This window comes from Pseudophryne corroboree, chromosome 1, assembly GCF_028390025.1.
Source record: "Pseudophryne corroboree isolate aPseCor3 chromosome 1, aPseCor3.hap2, whole genome shotgun sequence".
NCBI lineage: Eukaryota > Metazoa > Chordata > Amphibia > Anura > Myobatrachidae > Pseudophryne > Pseudophryne corroboree.
The window spans coordinates 535861286-535881553 of NC_086444.1; the positions used below are offsets into that span (position 1 = coordinate 535861286).

The 20268-nt window shown below is 46.3% G+C and overlaps 1 protein-coding gene across 13 annotated transcripts in view; it reads right to left on the reverse strand.

Annotated features, from left to right (window-relative positions):
* MPDZ (multiple PDZ domain crumbs cell polarity complex component) overlaps nt 1-20268 on the reverse strand; it is a 333366-nt gene that overhangs the window by 222896 nt on the left and 90202 nt on the right. For 12 of the 13 annotated variants that reach the window (XM_063914044.1, XM_063914045.1, XM_063914055.1 and 9 more), the window contains exons 5-10: nt 18981-19120; nt 18447-18660; nt 16873-17001; nt 16478-16687; nt 12083-12197; nt 11659-11747 (exon numbers count right to left, since the gene is read on the reverse strand). In XM_063914044.1, coding sequence (XP_063770114.1) covers nt 11659-11747; nt 12083-12197; nt 16478-16687; nt 16873-17001; nt 18447-18660; nt 18981-19120 — 897 coding nt within the window. The remainder of the gene's footprint in view (nt 1-11658; nt 11748-12082; nt 12198-16477; nt 16688-16872; nt 17002-18446; nt 18661-18980; nt 19121-20268) is intronic. The other variant, XM_063914054.1, reaches the window with a different exon arrangement.

Sequence of the window (20268 nt, forward strand, 5' to 3'; positions counted from 1 at the left end):
GACGATGATAGAGACCTTCTTAGTTCTCCCATCACAGACGCAGAGTTGGACATGGTGATTAAATCTCTACCTACCGGGAAGGCCCCAGGCCCAGATGGCCTATCTGCCGCATACTACAAACTCCTCTCCCCACATGTTCAAGAACACCTTTCCAGACTCTGTAACGCCATTCTTCCAGGTCATTCGGCCCCTCTTGACTTTAATACTGCTAAAGTAATAGTTCTACCCAAACCAAATAAAGACACCACCTTAGTTTCTTTGTATAGACCAATTTCCCTTTTGAATCAAGACATTCTGTTTGCAACATCCGCTCATTGTTGGCAGCTATGATTAAGACACATAGCTCTCGGGAGATGGGAAACATAGTCCTCACTTGTGACGCTGAAAAGGCCTTTGACAGGGTGTCCTGGGCGCACCTAAGTAGAATTCTTCAACATCAGGAATTTGGCCCGGACTTTTTGCATGTGTTTCGCACTCTTTACCACCAACCACGAGCTTATTTGACGATTAACGCCCATAACACCCGTTATTTTACATTACACCATGGCACCAAGCAAGGTTGTCCCCTCTCCACGCTTTTATTCAACCTTTTTCTGCATTTTTTAAAGGAGGATAGATGGCATGGAATTAAATTGGACCACCTGAAACTTAAATTCTCAGCATTTGCTGATGACATCTTGCTTTATTTCAGTAACCCCAGAGCGGCCCTACCCCATTTGCTATCCAATTTGCATTCCTTTGAATTAGTATCTGGGTTTAAAATTAATTATTCAAAAACTGAAGCTTTGGCCCTTTTCCCCACTGCCAAAACTGGTTGGGGAACTTCGTTCCCCTTCCACTGGGCGTCAGATGATAATATCACCTATCTAGGTATAAAAATCCCTAATTATCCCTCCAAACTATACACCTTAAATTTTTCCCCCTTCTTGCTAGGACTTATACTGATTTTTCTAAATGGGCTCACCTCCCTCTGACATACACTGGCCATTGTCATTTATATAAAATTACTACCTTTCCACGGTTCTTATATGTATTGCAGATGCTCCCGTTAATCCCCGATAAAGATACATTCACCCAACTGAACGAACAAAGCACTGACCAAGTTTATTTGGGCAGGAAAAAGGCCACTGGTCTCGCTATTTAAATTGCAACAACCAAGGACCCTGGGTGGTCTCAATTTGCCATGTTTACGTACTTACAATGGTGGCAAATTATAGAGTTGCTTTGGACTGGATTAGTGGATGTAATGCATATGCAAATCAACCGCTAGAACAGGTTTTCATACCAAACTGGGTTCTGGTCTCCTTACTACATGCCACACCACACTCCATGTCTGATTTTGTAAAAGATAATGTCCTGTTGTCTTCTACCTGTATGGCATGGAGAGCGGTGCGCTCCAAACTGAAATTGTCAAGGCAAACTTCTTTATTCCTGACCCTTTGGGGTAATCCCAATTTTGAACCATATAATACCTCTCCGATATTCTATACATGGTACAAAGGAGGTCTAAAATATGTCCACCATTTTTTACGTTAAGATGATTTAGTCCTGCTCACACACTCACGGTTATTGGAGTGTTTTCCATCTTTGACGTTCCTCTTATTTCCCTTCTTACAAGGGAGTAGCTATGTACAAAAAGTTCTCTCCACTCTGACTTAGATAGGACCAACACTTTAGATAGAGTCGAGTTCTAAGAATTGCCCGGTCACAATGAAATATCAGAAAGGGTAGACGACAGGAAAAAGCGCATAAGTCCGACACCCTTCTAGCAGAGGCAATAGCCAGTAAAAACAAAACCTTGGCCGTGAGCCATTTAAGGTTCACCGACTCAAGAGGTTCAAATTGAGACTCTTGCAGGGCATTCAGGACAACAGCCAGATCCCATGGAGCCACCGGAGGGACATAGGGAGGCTGAATCCGTAAGACACCCTGAGTGAATGTCTGAACATCAGGTATAGAAGCAATCTTTCTCTGAAACCAAACTGTCAAGGCATATATGTGAACCTTGAAGGAGGCCAGACGAAGGCCTAAGTCCTGGCCGTATTGCAGAAATGCCAGAATTCTGAAAGTTCTGAATCTGTATGCAACATAATATTTATCAGCACACCAGGTGAAGTAAGAATTCCAGAACCTGTAATAAATAAATGCGGGCAGATGCCGGTTTGCGGGCTTTTAACATAATTTGGATGACCGCCTCAGAGAATCCTTTGGTCCTCAGGAGTGATGCTTCGAGAGCCACGCCGTCAAAGCCAGTTCGGCCAGGTCCGGATAAAGACAAGGACGAGAAGGTCTGGGCGCTGAGGAAGTAGAAGAGGACGCTCGGTCGATAGACCCTGCAGGTCTGTGAACCAATGCCGTCTGGGCCCGCTGGAGAAACTAGAAGTAGAAATCCTCCTTCTTGTTTGAACTTCCGCAGGACCCTGGGCAGAAGTCACACTGGAGGGAACACGTAAGGCAGCCGAAAGTTCCATGGAATTGCCAGTGCGTCCACGAACGCTGCTTGAAGATCTCTGGTCCTTGAGCCGAAGACCGGAACCTTGTGATTGTGTCTAGATGCCATCAGGTCTACATCTGGTAGTTCCCACTTGTCCACTAAGAGTTGAAAGACTTCCGGATGAAGACTCCACTCTCTGGCGTGCACGTCCTGGCGTCTGAAGAAGTCCGCTTCCCAGTTTAGGACGCCCGTAATGAACACTGACGATATTGCTGGCAGATGGCGTTCCGCCCAACTAAGGATTTTTGACACTTCCATCACAGCCATGCCGCCTTTATGGTTCATGTATGCCACCGTGGTGGCAATGTCTGACCGTACTTGAACCGGCCTGTTCTGTACCAGAGGCAGGGCGAGAGTCAATGCTACAGAATGTTTATTGGGAGAACCCTGAAAAGAGTGTTGTTCCAACACCGCACCCATCCCCTCAGACTGGCGTCCACTGTCAGCAGGACCCAGTCGGGGATCCAGAAGGGACAGCCCCTGATCAATTGTCAAGGGAGTAGCCACCAGGTCAGTGACAGATGAACCTCCGGAGTCAAAGTGATCATGTGAGATCTAATCCGATGAGGTAGGCTGTCCCACTTAGAAAGAATGAACCTCTGCAGGTGGTGAGAATTAAATTGAGCGTACTCTACGATGTCAAATCCATCACCATCAGGCCAAGTACTTGCATCGCCGAGTGTATCGACACTCTGGGGCGACAACGGAAGCATCTTATCCGGTCTTGAAGCCTCTGGACTTTTTCTGGAGACAGAAACAAACGCTGACTGTGTGTCCAGGAGTGCCCCCAGGTGCACCATGCTCTGAGCTGGGACCAGCGAGGATTTCTTCTAATTGATGAGCCACCCGTGGGCTTGTAGGAAGCTTACCGTCAGAGGAGGACATTATGGGAGTTTGCCAGAATCAGCAAGTCGTCCAGATACGGCAAGATCCTGACTCCCTGGCGACGGAGATGGGCCGTCATTACGGCCATTACCTTGGTGAAGATCCGAGGAGCCGTAGGCAGTCCAAATGGCAGAGCCTGGAACTTATAGTGGAGGTCGCCAATAACATACCGCAGATACTGCTGGCAACAGAGGTATATGCAAGTACGCATCCTGTATATCCAGGGATACCATATAGTCTCTGGGTTCCATAGCCAGTACAATTGAGCGCAGTGTTTCCATACGGAATTTGGACACTCTCACAAACTTGTTCAGTGATTTGAGGTCGAGTATAGGCTGGAAAGACCCATTGGGTTTCGTAACTACAGGGTCAAGTAGTAACCTCTGCCTCTTTGGGACAGAGGTACCGCGCAAAACTGGCGAGGGGGACGTCTCTTGAAGGAGACTGCATACCCGTGAGACAACTTCCTGCACCCATGTGTAGGCAAAGAAGAAAAAAGAAAACCACCTAGGTGATTTAATCCTGGCGCTAGATAGGAAGGTGCACCACAGCAGCTAAACACAAGGGGTTGGTCAGGCCCCAAAACAACGGGAGTGGACAACTGGGAAGCAGATTTCCTCAGCAGACACGACCTTCACCCGGGAGAGTGGGGACTTCATCCAGAAGTTTTCCACATGATTGTGAACCGATGGGAAAAACCAAAGGTGGACATGATGGCGTCTCGCCTCAACAAAAAATTGGACAGGTATTGCGCCAGGTCAAGAGACCCTCAGGCAATAGCTGTGGACGCTCTGGTAACACCGTGGGTGTACCAGTCAGTGTATGTGTTCCCTCCTCTGCCTCTCATACCAAAGGTACTGAGAATTATACGGAAAAGAGGAGTAAGAACAATACTGGTAGCTCCGGACTGGCCAAGAAGAACTTGGTATCCGGAACTTCAAGAGATGCTCACGGAGGATCCGTGGCCTCTACCTCTAAGAAGGGATCTGCTTCAGCAGGGACCTTGTATGTTCCAAGACTTACCGCGGCTGCGTTTGACGGCATGGCGGTTGAACGCCGGATTCTAAAAGAGAAGGGCATTCCTGAGGAAGTTATTCCTACTTTAATTAAAGCCAGGAAAGAAGTGACCGCACAACATTATCACCGCATTTGGAGAAAATATGTTGCGTGGTGTGAGGCCAAGAAGGCTCCAACGGAAGAATTTCAATTGGGTCGATTCTTACATTTCCTGCAAGCAGGATTGTCTATGGGCCTCAAATTGGGGTCCATTAAAGTTCAAATTTCGGCCTTATCAATTTTCTTCCAGAAGGAATTGGCGTCAGTGCCTGAAGTACAAACTTTTGTCAAAGGTGTACTACATATACAACCCCCAATAGTGCCTCCAGTGGCACCGTGGGATTTGAACGAGGTTCTAAATTTTCTCAAATCTCATTGGTTTGAGCCTTTAAAATCGGTAGATTTAAAATACCTTACATGGAAGGTAACCATGCTGTTGGCCCTGGCTTCAGCCAGGAGAGTTTCGGAGTTGGCAGCTTTGTCATACAAAAGCCCATATCTGATATTCCATTCGGACAGGGCAGACTTGAGGACACGTCCTCAATTTCTCCCTAAGGTGGTTTCGGCATTTCACTTGAACCAGCCTATTGTGGTGCCTGCGGCTACTAGCGACTTGGAGGACTCCAAGTTACTGGACGTTGTCAGAGCATTAAAAATATATATTTCAAGGACAGCTGCTACGACATGATTCTCCGCCCAGCGCAGAATCCTTGCAGCTTCTGCCATTGCACTCCTGCTTCTCGTGCCGCCTTGTCGGTTTACGTGGGCGACTGCCGTGATGTTGTCGGACTGGATCAACACCGGCTGACCCTGAAGCAGCGATTTTGCCAGGCTTAGAGCATTGTAGATCGCTCTTAGCTCCAGTATATTTATGTGAAGAGACGTCTCCAGGTTTGACCACACGCCCTGGAAGTTTCTTCCCTTTGTGACTGCTCCCCAACCTCGTAGGCTGGCATCCGTAGTCACCAGGACCCAGTCCTGTATGCCGAATCTGCGGCCCACTAACAGATGGGCAGTCTGCAACCACCACAGGAGAGACAACCTTGTTCTCGGTGACAGTGTTATCCGCTGATGCATGTGCAGATGCGATCCGGACCATTTGTCCAGCAGATCCCACTGAAATGTTCGTGCATGGAATCTGCCGAATGGAATCGCTTCGTACGAAGCCACCATCTTTCCCAGGACTCTTGTGCATTGATGTACTGACACAGTTCCTGGTTTTAGGAGGTTCTTGACAAGTTCGGATAACTCCCTTGCTTTCTCTTCCGGGAGAAATACCTTTTTCTGAACCGTGTCCAGAATCATGCCCAGGAACAGCAGATGTGTTGTCGGGGTCAATTGAGATTTTGGAAGATTTAGAATCCACCCGTGTTGCTGAAGCACTACTTGTGTTAGCGCTACACCGACTTCCAGCTGTTCTCTGGACTTTGCCCTTATCAGGAGATCGTCCAAGTAAGGGATAATTAATACGCCTTTTCTTCGTAGAAGAACCATCATTTCGGTCATTACCTTGGTAAAGACCCGAGGGGCCGTGGACAACCCAAACGGCAGCGTTTGAAACTGATAATGACAGTCTTGTATCACGAACCTGAGATACCCTTGGTGTGAGGGGTAAATCGGGACATGTAGATAAGCATCTTTTATGTCCAAGGACACCATGAAGTCTCCTTCTTCCAGATTCGCTATCACTGCTCTGAGTGACTCCATCTTGAACTTGAATTTCTTTATGTACAGGTTCAAGGATTTCAGATTTAGAATAGGCCTTACCGAACCGTCCGGTTTCGGTACCACAAATAGTGTGGAATAATACCCCTTTCCCTGTTGTAGGAGGGGTACCTTGACTATCACCTGCTGAGAATACAGCTTGTGAATGGCTTCCAAAACCGACGTCCTTTCTGAGGGAGACGTTGGTAAAGCAGACTTTAGGAACCGGCGAGGGGGAGACCTTTCGAACTCCAGCATGTAACCCTGAGATACTATCTGCAGGACCCACGGGTCCACTTGTGAGTGAACCCATTGATTGCTGAAAATCTTGAGTCGACCCCCCACCGTTCCTGAGTCCGCTTGTAAAGCCCCAGCGTCATGCTGATGGCTTTGTAGAAGCCGGGGCGGGCTTCTGTTCCTGGGCAGGGGCTGCTTGCTGCCCTTTCTTACCCTTTCCTCTGCCTCGCGGCAGATAAGACTGTCCTTTTGGTCGCTTTTTATAGGAGCGAAAGGACTGCGGCTGAAAAGACGGTGTCTTTTTCTGTTGGGAGGGGGTCTGAGGTAAAAAAGTGGATTTGCCGGCAGTTGCCGTGGCCACCAGGTCCGAAAGACCGACCCCAAACAATTCCTCTCCTTTATATGGCAATACTTCCATATGCCTCTTGGAATCCGCATCACCTGACCACTGTCGCGTCCATAAACTTCTTCTGGCAGATATGGACATCGCGCTTACTCTTGATGCTAGAGTACAAACATCCCTCTGAGCATCTCGCATATAAAGGAAAGCATCCTTTAATTGCTCTAGAGTCAATAAAATACTGTCCCTATCCAGGGTATCAATATTTTCAGTCAGAGAATCCAACCACACTACCCCAGCACTGCACATCCAGGCTGAGGCTATTGCCGGTCGCAGTATAACACCAGTATGTGTGTATATACTCTTCAGTGTAGTTTCCAGCCTCCTATCTGCTGGATCCTTGAGGGCGGCCGTATCAGGAGACGGCAACGCCACTTGCTTTGATAAACGTGTGAGCGCCTTATCCACCCTAGGGGGTGTTTCCCAGCGCGCCCTAACCTCTGGTGGGAAAGGGTATAATGCCAATAACTTCTTGGAAATTAGCAGTTTTCTATCGGGGTTAACCCACGCTTCATCACACACGTCATTCAATTCCTCTGATTCTGGAAAAAATACAGGTAGTTTTTTTCACCCCCCACATAATACCCCTTTTTGAGGTACCAGCAGTATCAGAGATCTGCAAAGCCTCCTTCATTGCCGTGATCATATAACGTGTGGCCCTATTGGAAAATACGTTTGTTTCTTCACCGTCGACACTAGATTCATCTGTGTCGGTACCCGTGTCGACTGACTGAGGTAAAGGACGTTTTACAGCCCCTGACGGTGTCTGAGACGCCTGAACCGGTACTAACTGGTTAGCCGGGCGTCTTATTTCGTCAACTGACTTTTGTAATGTGCTGACATTATCACGTAATTCCATAACTAAAGCCATCCATTCCGGTGTCGACTCCCTAGGGGGTGACATTACCATCATCGGCAATTTCTCTGCCTTCACACCAACATCGTCCTCATACATGTCGACACACACGTACCGACACACAGCAGCCACACAGGGAATGCTCTAATCGAAGACAGGACCCCCTAGCCCTTTGGGGAGACAGAGGGAGAGTTTGCCAGCACACACCAAAAGCGCTATAAATGTATATAAACAACCCTAGAAGGTGTTGTTTACTATATATGCGCTCTTAATATATAAATATCGCCAATTTATGCCCCCCTTCTCTTTGTTACCCTGTTTCTGTAGTGCAGTGCAGGGGAGAGACCTGGGAGCCTTCCTCACCAGCGGAGCTGAGCAGGAAAATGGCGCTGAGTGCTGAGGAGAATAAGCTCCGCCCCTTTTTCGGCGGGCTTTTCCCCGGTTTTTAAGAAACTGGCCTGGGTTAAAATACATACATATAGCCTTAATGGCTATATGTGATGTATTTATTTTGCCACTAAAGGTAATTATATTGCTGCCCAGGGCGCCCCCAGCAGCGCCCTGCACCCTCCGTGACTGAGTCAGTGAGCCGTGTGACAACAATGGCGCACAGCTGCCGTGCTGTGCGCTACCTTCAAGAAGACTGAGGAGTCTTCTGCCGCCTGCTTTCCGGACCTCCGTTCTGCCGTCTCTTCAGCGTCTGTAAGGGGGATCGGCGGCGCGGCTCCGGGACGAACCCCAGGCTGACCTGTGTTCCGACTCCCTCTGGAGCTAAGTGTCCAGTAGCCTAAGACTCCAATCCATCCTGCACGCAGGTGAGTTGGAAATCTCTCCCCTAAGTCCCTCGATGCAGTGATCCTGTTGCCAGCAGGAATCACTGAGATTGAAACCTAAAAAAAAACTTTTCTAAACAGCTCTTTAGGAGAGCCACCTAGATTGCACCCTCTCGGACGGGCACAAAAACCTAACTGAGGCTTGGAGGAGGGTCATAGGGGGAGGAGCCAGTACGCACCATGTGACCTAAAAGCTTTTTTAGATGTGCCCTGTCTCCTGCGGAGCCCGCTATTCCCCATGGTCCTGACGGAGTCCCAGCATCCACTAGGACGTTAGAGAAATAGGTAGTAGACTTGCAGCAACAGATCCCACCAAAGTGTTTCGTAAATGCAACAAAATGTCCCCTTTAAAGGAAAGTACCTTCAAGGTCCTTTTGGAGTCTAGGTCCACCTTCCATGACCTCAACCACAGAATACGGCGAGCCAGGACAGACAGTCGATGCCTTGGCTGCCAACACACCCGCCTCAGAGGACGCCTCCTGAATGTAATAGGCGGCGGTGGTAATGTGAGACAGGTATTCTCTGGCACTGTCAGATATATCCTCAGGCAGCTCTTCCTCTAATGCCTGAACCCATGCTTCAATACCTTTTGCAGCCCAAGAGGCAGCAGTATTGGGTCTATGTACAGCACCTGTAAGGGAGTAAATAGATTTCAGACATTACTCCACACGCTTATCTGTCGGTTCCTTCAGTGAAGTTACAGCGGTGACAGGAAGAGTGGATGACACCACTAGGCGGGTGACATAAGAATCCACCGGCGGTGAATTTTCCCACTTCTTACATAACTCTGCAGGGAGAGGATAGCGAACCAAGGCCAGTTTAGACAGAGGGAATTTCTCCACTGGATTAGACCAGGGTTCCTGCCTGATGTCCACCAAATGGTCAGAATGGGGTAATAGATTTTTAACCACCTTCTGCCATTTAAACATATCAGTTTTCTTAGCCACAGTAGTGGAATCCTCATCATCAGTGACTTGTAGGATCTGCTTAATAGCAACCACTAGAGCAGGGACATCAATTTGCAATGGAGAATCCTCGTCAGAAACACCTGATTCATTGTCCGACAGGACCGTATGCTCCCCCTTCTCTTCGGATGAAACATCTGAGAGATTTGTGCATTGTGAGGAGGAAGCAGCCCGCTTAGATGACCCAGAGACACGGGAGTAACCTGGATTAGATGTTTTTCTGACCAAGGATTGATTTAATTGCTGTAACTGCTTAGACAAATTTTCTGCCCAAGGCGGATTAACCATAGGGACAATTTGTGGATGAAGTGGCACAGGTGGACCCATAGGGGACGTAAGGCGTTCCACCAGAGTACCTAGTAGGTTTGTGAACGCAGCCCAGGGTGGCTCCAGATTGGTTACAGGAGCTGCGGACTGACTGGGAGATGTATGACACACAGTACACAGACCATCATACAAAACTTCCCCCTCTGGTAAATCTTTGGCGCATGCTCTGCATGATGCAGTAGCATCCACAAACTTACTGCCCTTTTTGTTAGATATTGTACACAACTGCAACAACAGAGCGGTTTAGTACGATAAAGCCAGACAGAGTACAATACCTGTGAATATATCCGGTACTATGTGACTGAGTACACAGTAGAATACACGTAATAGGTAAATACTGTGACACACTATACATATGACCCAGACACACCTAGTCCCTTAGAGTACACAATATAGTAATACATATAACTGGGAAACACTGAAAGTGAAACCACACAGCAGATACAGGCACACAGTCACAGACAATGCAGATAATTATTATGACAATAAAACTGCACTGGACTAGTATATGTGTATATATGTATATATATATATATATATATATAAATAACAGCATGGTCCTAGACAGAAGGTATATATCAGAATACTCATACAATATATCCTGTAATAGGTACACTCTTTCTTAAATAACGCTGTCTGTATAAAGTCATGTAGAATAATCAAGTGTTTGTAAAGTCACAACGATGTATACAGGCGACTTTACAAGGGAAACCTTGCCCTGCAGTCCCGGAAACAGCCGCAGCTATGCTTAGAAGATGGCGCCCAGCGTCTCAGTCAGAGAGTGAGGGAGAGTGTGAGGCAGCTCCAGGGCAGGAAAATCTGCAGTAGATGGCACCCTGGGCTGGGGAGGGGCTACAGGTCAAGCGCCACCACCCCTATGCTGTACTTTTACCCGGGGTACTGCGAGTCTTATTATATGGGGTGTTAGTACACCTGACCTGTACTCAATACGCCCCGGTGGTCTAGTGGGGTCCCTGCTCGGTGAGTGTGTCCATGCCAGCGTCGTGGTCCGTCTCCCTAGACCGCAACAGGAACGCGTTTTAATGGAGGGTCCCGCCTGGGAGACCCTCTTACCTCCTCCGCGTAGCAGCCACGTGAACCAGGAGAGCGTCTGCGACAGTGTGCCTAAAGCCGGTGCATCTCCGCTTCGGAGGTGATGGAGCCGCAGCACTGAATGTCACACTGACATATCAGCTCTACAGCCCTTGAAGTCTTCTTAAAATGCTTTTCAGGGCTGCCCAGTGCAGCCCCCCTGTTAAGTGACCTGCTGTTGCAGGCACCAACACTCGAAACTGAGCTCACAGTGCCTGAAGGCGGCGTTATAGAGAATGCCCCAGTGCATCCTGAGGCAGCCTAAAGCTTTAGCCTGTTGGTGCCTCTGGATCAAGATCCACTCTACACCCCAATGTTTCCCTATGGAACACAATGTACCCTGTTGCAGAAACTATGTTTTTTGAATGATGGTCCAGAACTGAGTCCTGTCCAAGAGAAACCTGGAAGTGAACAAATTTCACTTCTCTAGTGGTCTGGCGACAGCCGCTGGATCTCCTGATGTGTACTGCAGGCCATCTTTGTTTATTGTGACTGCAGCTAAGATGTAGGACAGGGATAGGGAACCTTCGGTCCTCCAGCTGTTGTTGAACTACACATCCCAGCATGCCTTGCAACCGTTTTAGCATGGCCAAATAGCAAATATGTAGCAAGGCATGCTGGTATGTGTAGTTCAACAACAGCTGGAGGGCCAAAGGTTCACCACCCCTGATGTAGGAGAACACATCTGTAGACCATATATAAATAAAGGGAGACATTTTTAGTAAATGTCTCTGGAATATAATAAGGCTAAGCTAGCATGGATATAATGCCTTGCACATTTTTTATTTATTTTTTAAATTAATACTTACAGCAATAATCTGATCTCCAACATGAATTCTTCCATCCTGTTCAACAGCACTATCTTTAGTAATGCTTTTCACAAAAATACCAGAAGGCTCTGTTAATAGAAAAAGAAACAAAATAATAAGTGCTCTGAGGATAATTTTTTAAAGGAAACGCTCTTCCGTTCCATTTTTTTCGGCATGGAAAAGTGCAGGAAAAGGATTCAGACATAGAAAAGACTGATCTCTATAAAGTGATGGAGGATCACTGTATGCAGCCTGCCTCTTTCATCATCTACGCAAGTCAGCCATTGACAATGCTCTTACACTTCTTCATGGAGATCAATGATGCACACATGCACCCAGCCAAAAGACAACAATGGATGTAGAAACAATCTACAATTTGTTTAAAAAAATAAATATATAATAAATAACATAATAGTGTGTTTACCTGAACTTTTATCACCAACATAGCCAGCAATAGTTATTCCCAAACCCTGAGCATTTTTGGCCAGCTTTACATCAAAGGCTTCGCCATCTGAATCTCGAGTCATTACAACACTTCCCTTGAAAATGAAAAAATACTGAATATATAAACCACCTTAACAAACACCAAAAAGGTAAAAACTTATTACCATTGTATGAAATTATACAATACAAGTTGAGTATCCCATATCCAAATATTCCAAAATACGGAATATTCCGAAATACGGACTTTTTTGAGTGAGAGTGAGATAGTGAAACCTTTGTTTTTTGATGACTCAATGTACACAAAGTTATTAAAAATATTGTATTAAATGACCTTCAGGCTGTGTGTGTATAAGGTATATATGAAACATAAATGAATTGTGTGAATGTACACACTTTGTTTAATGTACAAAGTTATAAAAAATATTGGCTAAAATGACCTTCAGGCTGTGTGTATAAGGTGTATATGAAACATAAATGCATTCTGTGCTTAGATTTAGGTCCCCTTACCATGATATCTCATTATGGTATGCAATTATTCCAAAATACGGAAAAATCCGATATCCAAAATACCTCTGGTCCCAAGCATTTTGGATAAGGGATACTCAACCTGTAATATGCACCAGAATCGCAAATGCTCTGCTTCATTTGTACACGTATATTTAGCAATTATTTTTATATGCTCAGTGCTAAACAGAGGCCAATACAAGCAGAATACCTAGAAACCCCCCCCTGGCCACCAATCTATCGCACAGCTGACCAACTGTTTTATTATACTTTTTTATATACAGTACGGAGCTCAGGCAGTGTTATGGCATGGCTGCAGCAGCTGACTCCGTCCTACATACACAGTGGAAGGCAGGCGGCTGCCTGCAGGTAGGGGACGCTGAAGCGGGAGTGTGCAGCTCCTCTCATGAAGTTAAGTTCTCGTGTGAGGAGCATGCAGTGACATAACTCCCGGAGGCAAAGGAAGGATCTGCCTCCGGGCGTCAGCTGTTAAGGGGGCATAGAGGAACAGAGCTGGTGGGAAGGCCAATGCACTCTGGGACCAGTGCCGGGTAAAAGTCACCATCCAGGGGATTGCCTGCATGCTGTTCAGGGCTGTTTTTTATTTCTCGCAGTCAACTGTGCGGGGAGGGAGAGGGAAAACAATCTGAGGCAGCAGCAGGGGATTCCTTGCAAATACATCTCTCACCCACCCACTCCGGTGCGGAGTCTCTCCATTATCTCGGCCCAAGAGTCAGATGAGCATGCCATGTGCTGAGCTCTGATTGGAAGAGCTCGGCACATGCTGATTATAAGAGCACCTGATTGGAGGAGACTGACACCTGCTTCCCTGACCTCTGGGACATTAAGGATCTCTCTCAGCATGGCCCCCCATCTGTGAGTAATCAGCCTGCCTCCACGGGTTATGCTCCTGTTCCCATAGCTCCTGCCTATCTCTGCCACCCACTGCTTCTGTCTCTCTGCATGTTTCTTTTTCTCTATATTCTGTGCCCACCAGCTGTATCCCCCTCTCTCTGCCCACCAGCTGGTTCTCCATCTCTCTACCCACCAGCTGCCTCCCCACTCTGCACATCCATCTTCCTCCCCTTTCTCTGCCCACCATCTGCCTGCCCTCTCTCTGCCCACCATCTGCCTGCCCTCTCTCTGCCCACCATCTTCCTCCCGTCTCCGCCCACCATCTTCCTCCCGTCTCTGCCCACCATCTTCCTCCCGTCTCTGCCCACCATCTGCCTGCCCTCTCTCTGCTCAACAGCTACCTTCCCTCTCTCTGCCCACCATCCGTTTCCCCCCTCTCTCTGCCCACCATCTGTCTCCCCCATCTCCAATAGGAACCTGTCCTGGTGATCACTGAGAAGGTGCTGCCAGATGCTGGTTGGGATGGGAGGGGAAGCACTACCATCTGTTTCGCGTTCAGGCACCTGTTATGAACTTACTATTCTGGGCGCATGGTAACCGGAAAAGAAGAAATAGTGTCTTCAAGTTCACCCTCTCTAACTCTGCAGCAGCGAGGTGGGTCTGAGTCACATATGCCGGGCACTAGGGGGAGGCGATAGTCTGTAGTCTATAATAAATTATGCTGGCTTGGTCACTGCACTCAGTGTCCTGATAACCGCAGCACTTGTTCGTGTGACCAGCACGAGTGGTTGTAGGGGGTGATCTAAAAGAATGATGGTGGCTATGCTTTCTGCTTATGGAGGGGGGGGTGCTGGGGGGGGGGAATAATGGTGGATGTGCTTTCTGCTTATGGACGGGGGTGCTGGGGGAGAATGATGGTGGATGTGCTTTCTGCTTATGGAGGGGGGTGCTGGGGGGAATGATGGTGGATGTGCTTTCTGCTTATGGAGGGGGGTGCTGGGGGGAATGATGGTGGATGTGCTTTCCGCTTATGGAGGGCGTTGCTGGGGGGGGGGAATGATGGTGGATGTGCTTTCTGCTTATGGAGGGGGGGTGCTGGGGGGGGAAATGGTAGATGTGCTTTCCGCTTATGGAGGGGGATGCTTGGGGGGAATGATGGTAGATGTGCTTTCTGCTTATGGAGAGGGGTGCTGGGGGGGGAATGATGTGGATGTGCTTTCTGCTTATGGAGGGGATGCTGGTGGATGTGCTTTCTGCTTATGGAGGGGATGCTGGTGGGGAATGATGGTGGATGTGCTTTCTGCTTATGGAGGGGGGTGTTGGAGGGAGAATGATGGTGGATGTGCTTTCTACTTATGGAGGGGGGTGCTGGGGGAGAATGATGGTGGGTGTGCTTTCTGCTTATGGAGGGGGGTGCTGGGGGGGGAATGATGGTGGATGTGCTTTCTGCTTATGGAGAGGGGTGCTGGGGGGGAATGATGGTGGATGTGCTTTCTGCTTATGGAGAGGGGTGCTGCGGGGGAATGATGGTGGATGTGCTTTCTGCTTATGGAGGGGGGTGCGGGGGGGGAATGATGGTGGATGTGCTTTCTGCTTATGGAGGGGGGTGCTGGGGGTGAATGATGGTGGATGTGCTTTCTGCTTATGGAGGGGGGTGCTGGGGGTGAATGATGGTGGACGTGCTTTCTGCTTATGGAGAGGGGTGCTGGGGGTGAATGATGGTGGATGTGCTTTCTGCTTATGGAGAGGGGTGCTGGGGGAATGATGGTGGATGTGCTTTCTGCTTATGGAGGGGGTGCTGGGGGGGAATGATGGTGGATGTGCTTTCTGTTTATGGAGGGGGGTGCTGGGGGGGAATGATGGTGGATGTGCTTTCTGTTTATGGAGGGGGGTGCTGGGGGTGAATGATGGTGGATGTGCTTTCTGCTTATGGAGGGGGGTGCTGGGGGGAATGATGGTGGATGTACTTTCTACTTAAGGAGGGGTGTGCTGGGGGGGAATGAAGGTGGATGTGCTTTCTGTTTATGGAGGGTGGTTCAGGGGGGCTGATGGTGGCTGAGCTTTTTTTTCATAGGTTCTGTAACCAATTATTTGGAAACCCCCCCCCCCCCTTTCAAAATCCTGCATTTGCCACTGAGATCTGATCGCTAGGCTGCGTTTTCTCACAGCCTGCGATCAGATCTGAACTGCGCATGCACCGCAGCAACAGGGATCGCCGGTCAGCGACGGGATGGCGCACGGGTGTTTGCAAGGAGATTGATAGGAAGAGGGCGTCTGTGGGTGGCAACTGACCATTTTCAAGGAGTGTCCGGGAAAACGCAGGAGAGACCAGGTGTTTGGAGGTATATATTCTGAAGTCAGCTCCGGCCCTCGATTATCGCAGCGGCTGAATAAGTCCTGGGCTGAGCAGAAACTGCACAAACTGATGTTTGTGCAGTTCTGTTACAAAGGCGATCGCACATCTGCACACACTTCATACCCTCCCCCTGTAGGTGGTGACTACCTGATCGCAGGGATGCAAAAAACGCACCGTAGTGATCAGGGCAGAATTACCCCCCTAGTTTCACCAGAACTTTTTTTTATTAAAGAGCCATAGAAAATTCTGAAATAATATTTAACATTGCAGGACTTTAACATATGCCTTTTTGCAACCACGTAGAAAATTGTTGTACTCTTGGCAAATGATACATATTTACACACTCAGAATGCACTTTTCTTACTTGTGAATGCACTTTTACAGCACATCTTTAAGAATCTATCATTATCACTTACACACACTAGAGACATTCTGTAGCAAGATGTGAAGCTGCAGCCACCGAAAAACAAGACAACTAGTGACTAACTTGGGTTTGCCATAACTATAGGGCTGCTGATAAAGGCTCTTTTTAAACTAATCATAAACGGTCCCATTCAGTGTCAGCAATATAAAGTCCACAAATCCATATTTGATGATTTAAGACAGAACTAGTTTTATTGAAAAGGCAAATTCTATATAAAAACACTGAAATCTACTTACTTTCAATTCGGAAACAGCAGGTAATAAGGGAGACATCTGCAGACTGGCAGAGACAGGTGTAGCTGGATCCCCAACTGGCCCTCTGGCAATAACCAGCTTTACTCTGTTACCGCATTGCCTTAATACCTGGGCAACTTGTTCACTTCCCATTCCAGCAAGGTCTGTGTCACCTATTTTTAATATATGATCTCCACTGGATAGCCTGCCATGCTGATGTGAATAAATGGACACAGTATTAACCCTTTTGTTAACATCAGAAATATAGAACATTAGAAAAACTAGAACATTAATATAACAAACATCTACAACTCATTGGCTTTGGTTCTTGCTCTGAAACTAAAACTAAACAAACGCAAATAAATAACTGGGAAAAAAAGATTTACAATACAACCAACCTGATCAGCTACTCCTCCTGGTAGAATGGTCTTTACTATAACTCCAGTGGATTTACCTCCAACAATTCCAAAGCCGAGACCTGATCCATCATTAACCAGTTCAATGTTCTCCACATGTTGCCAGTGCATCTGATGACATGTGGGATAAAAAGCATGCAGTTACTGCACACTCATTACCTGACACACAAGAATAGGTTGCATTTTCCCTCTGTGGAAAATTCTGTTAAATAACTTGTTTTAACTTTTTGCTTACTAAACAATTCGCTCAAACTAAAAATACAGAGGCACTGGTAGAACATAGGTGTTGGCCGGTCAGTAGTAAGCAAGCCTCCTCTTTAATCATTAAGAGGCTGATTAAAAGTTGCACGTAACTCCGTATTATGAAACCATCTTACATTTGTTAGCACTGTGCATGCTCTGTGGCCAAGAGAAAACATGCACGAGTAACTAAAGGTGATTTAGGGGTCTACTCATGAAGTAGTGAAAAGACTGGAGATGTAAGCCTGTGGAGAAGTTGACCATGGCAACCAATCAGCTGCTCCGTACAAATGTATAGTATGCAAACTATAAATGTTACTTCATTGCTGATTGGTTGTCAACTTGTCATGGGTAACTTCTCCTCTGGCTCACTTCTCTGCTCTTTTCACTGCTTCATGAATAGACCCATTAGAGTTGAATGTAACTCAGTCTCATCTTCCATTGTGGCTGAAAGGGTGTAACTGGTTGTCAACTGGGCATTCACACGTAGGCTAAGGGGAGATGTATCAAACCATAGTAACTAAACAGCTTCTAGGTAGCATTTATTAAGTAAATTCTATAAAATGATAGCCAGAACTTGGCTGGTTGCTTTAGGCAACGTCTCCACTTGTACGCTCTTTAGAAGTTTTGATACACCTCCCCCTAAGTGTTCTGAGGGTGTGTTGTGCCCATGTAGATGAAATTGTAGGCCATCCTGAGTTTAGTATATGCAGATATCCACTTGATTTCAGACAGATCTCTTACACCTGGTACATGGCGAAGGACAGCAACTACAGCAAGTGGATGGATTGGGGTGGTAAACAGAACAGATGCGTGCAACACTTCATATGAAAGAATATCCACATATATTTCCAGAGGTATGCAGCCTACCAGAATATAAATCACATCAGTGCTGAAATTCCAGAAAATGTTAATTCTGAAATGTTCAGTAAGTGCTACTATAAAGTACATCTGTGGGGGCACAAACACAATGGCACTCTACACCAGTCACCTTTATATAAATTTGTCTGGATGGTAGTTGGTTTATTGGTATCTACTAGATTATGTGCAAAGTACTTCTGGTCTATTAAAAGAAATCATAGTCTGGAGCCAATTTAATAAATAAAAGATTGTACACAGGGGCGAGAGAAACTATATATCATTCCACTAATGCATGGGAAGTTGAATTATTTCAGGTGAAATTGGTTCAAGCTGGGGGGAGAACTCTACATCTTCAAGTACATTTTTGTAAGATGCCCATAACAAATCCAGAATGGAATGGGCAGATAACCTCGCTGGTCTGTAAAACTAATGTGCCTTTGAAATACAATACTTACAGGACTAGACAGTGCAGACACTGTGCTGGCATCAGATGGTGAGCGGGATACCACAGGGCTAATTAGCTGGGGTAACGGTCCTCTTGCAATCACAAGCTGCACCTGATCTTTGGCCCTCTGCAGGAGGACAATGGCTTGGTGATGTGTAATAGTCTGATCAAGAGGCTGACCATTTATGGACAAAATCTGATCAACTTCCTTCATCCTTCCATCTCTATAATAAAATGAACTAGTTGTGACCATTTGCGTTTATATTATGTTACCAGAAGTTCATTAACAATTAAGATTTAATAATAAAAACAAGCAGTACATGCTTATCCTAATACATCGTCAAAAGCAATAGCTATTTCTGATAGTAGACTATACCCTGCATTCCCTCTTATGTAATCCAGGCTCTAGCTGGCCACTGCCATATCTTTGGGGACCCACTCTAGACTACAGTATATGGCAAATAAGGATATGTTGTGTCCTATGTTTAAAAACATTTCAAAACACAAAGCAGCAGTAATTAGCCTAGAATGAAATAGAGCTTACCTATGAGCAATGCTGCCCTCCTGTATCTCTTGAACAAATATCCCAAGTTCTCCACGGTTCTCACTTTTCAATCCCACCACACTAAAACCAAGTCCACCACTTGGAGGTTTAACCATATCCAGTGTTTCAATCTGCCGACCCTTTCACAAGATTAAGATGTTTTAGTGATACTGTTTTCTTATGCTAATATGTATTTTCAAATTTTGCAATAAACCTGTAAAAGCGTAAAGTGATGTGTGTCTATTTGCAAATAAGGGCACAGTGCTGGCTCATTAGTGGAGAGAAGTAGGCAACACTCACTGGGGAGTTCCATAGTTGTATATTGTGCATGCTGTGTCTCTGAGCATATGAAACGAGAAGCAACTACGGTAAGTCAGAGAGATATTCACAATTCAGGCGCCTCTCCATTTGCAGTTGAGTGGGTGAAGCTGGGTGGCAATGGGGTATATGCACATAGGGCCTTATTCAGAATTGTTAGCAAACCAAAAAAAAGTTAACAATTGGGCAAAACCATGGTGCACTGCAGGTGGGGCAGATGTAACATGTGCAGAGAGTTAGATTTGGGTGGGGTGTGTTGAAACTGAAATCTAAATTGCAATGTAGAAATTATGCAGCCAGTTTTTACCCTGCACAGAAACAATATAACCTACCCAAATCTAACTCTCTCTGCACATGTTACATCTGCCCCACCTGCAGTGCACCATGGTTTTACCCAATTGCTAACTTTTTTAGTTTGCTAGCAAACCTGAATAACCTCTGTAGAGCGGAATTGCAGTCTAAACTGAGTTGAGTGTACACAGAGATCTGTCTGATTTTGGATGGAAATCTAGCGCCAAGTATTGGACAGGTGGAAATGTGCACTGATTATGATGACAGCTATTTTAGCAAACGAGTGGATGAGGGCAGTACTGGTGCACAAATGCATGCAATTCTGCATCTATTTCCATGCGCACAATGCGGAAGACTTTTGTGCAACTCTGAATCAGCCTTTCTATGCATAAACAACAATCATTGTAAATTTTGCAACTACAACACTTACATTTTTAACATAACCATTATATCTTAAAGTTTGGTATAAAGGTCATAAGGGATAAATTTGTATTCCATAACATGTAGGGAGTCTGTGACATTGTACAAGACATGTCAAAATAAATATAGGCAAATTGGTGCATACAGTATATTATTTAATGCAGAGCAATTGTGTTTATATTCAATAAAACTCATGTAAAATTTGCTTTGGTACATTTAGTAGTTAGAAAGATTTTTTTTTATACCATAGAAAACTTAC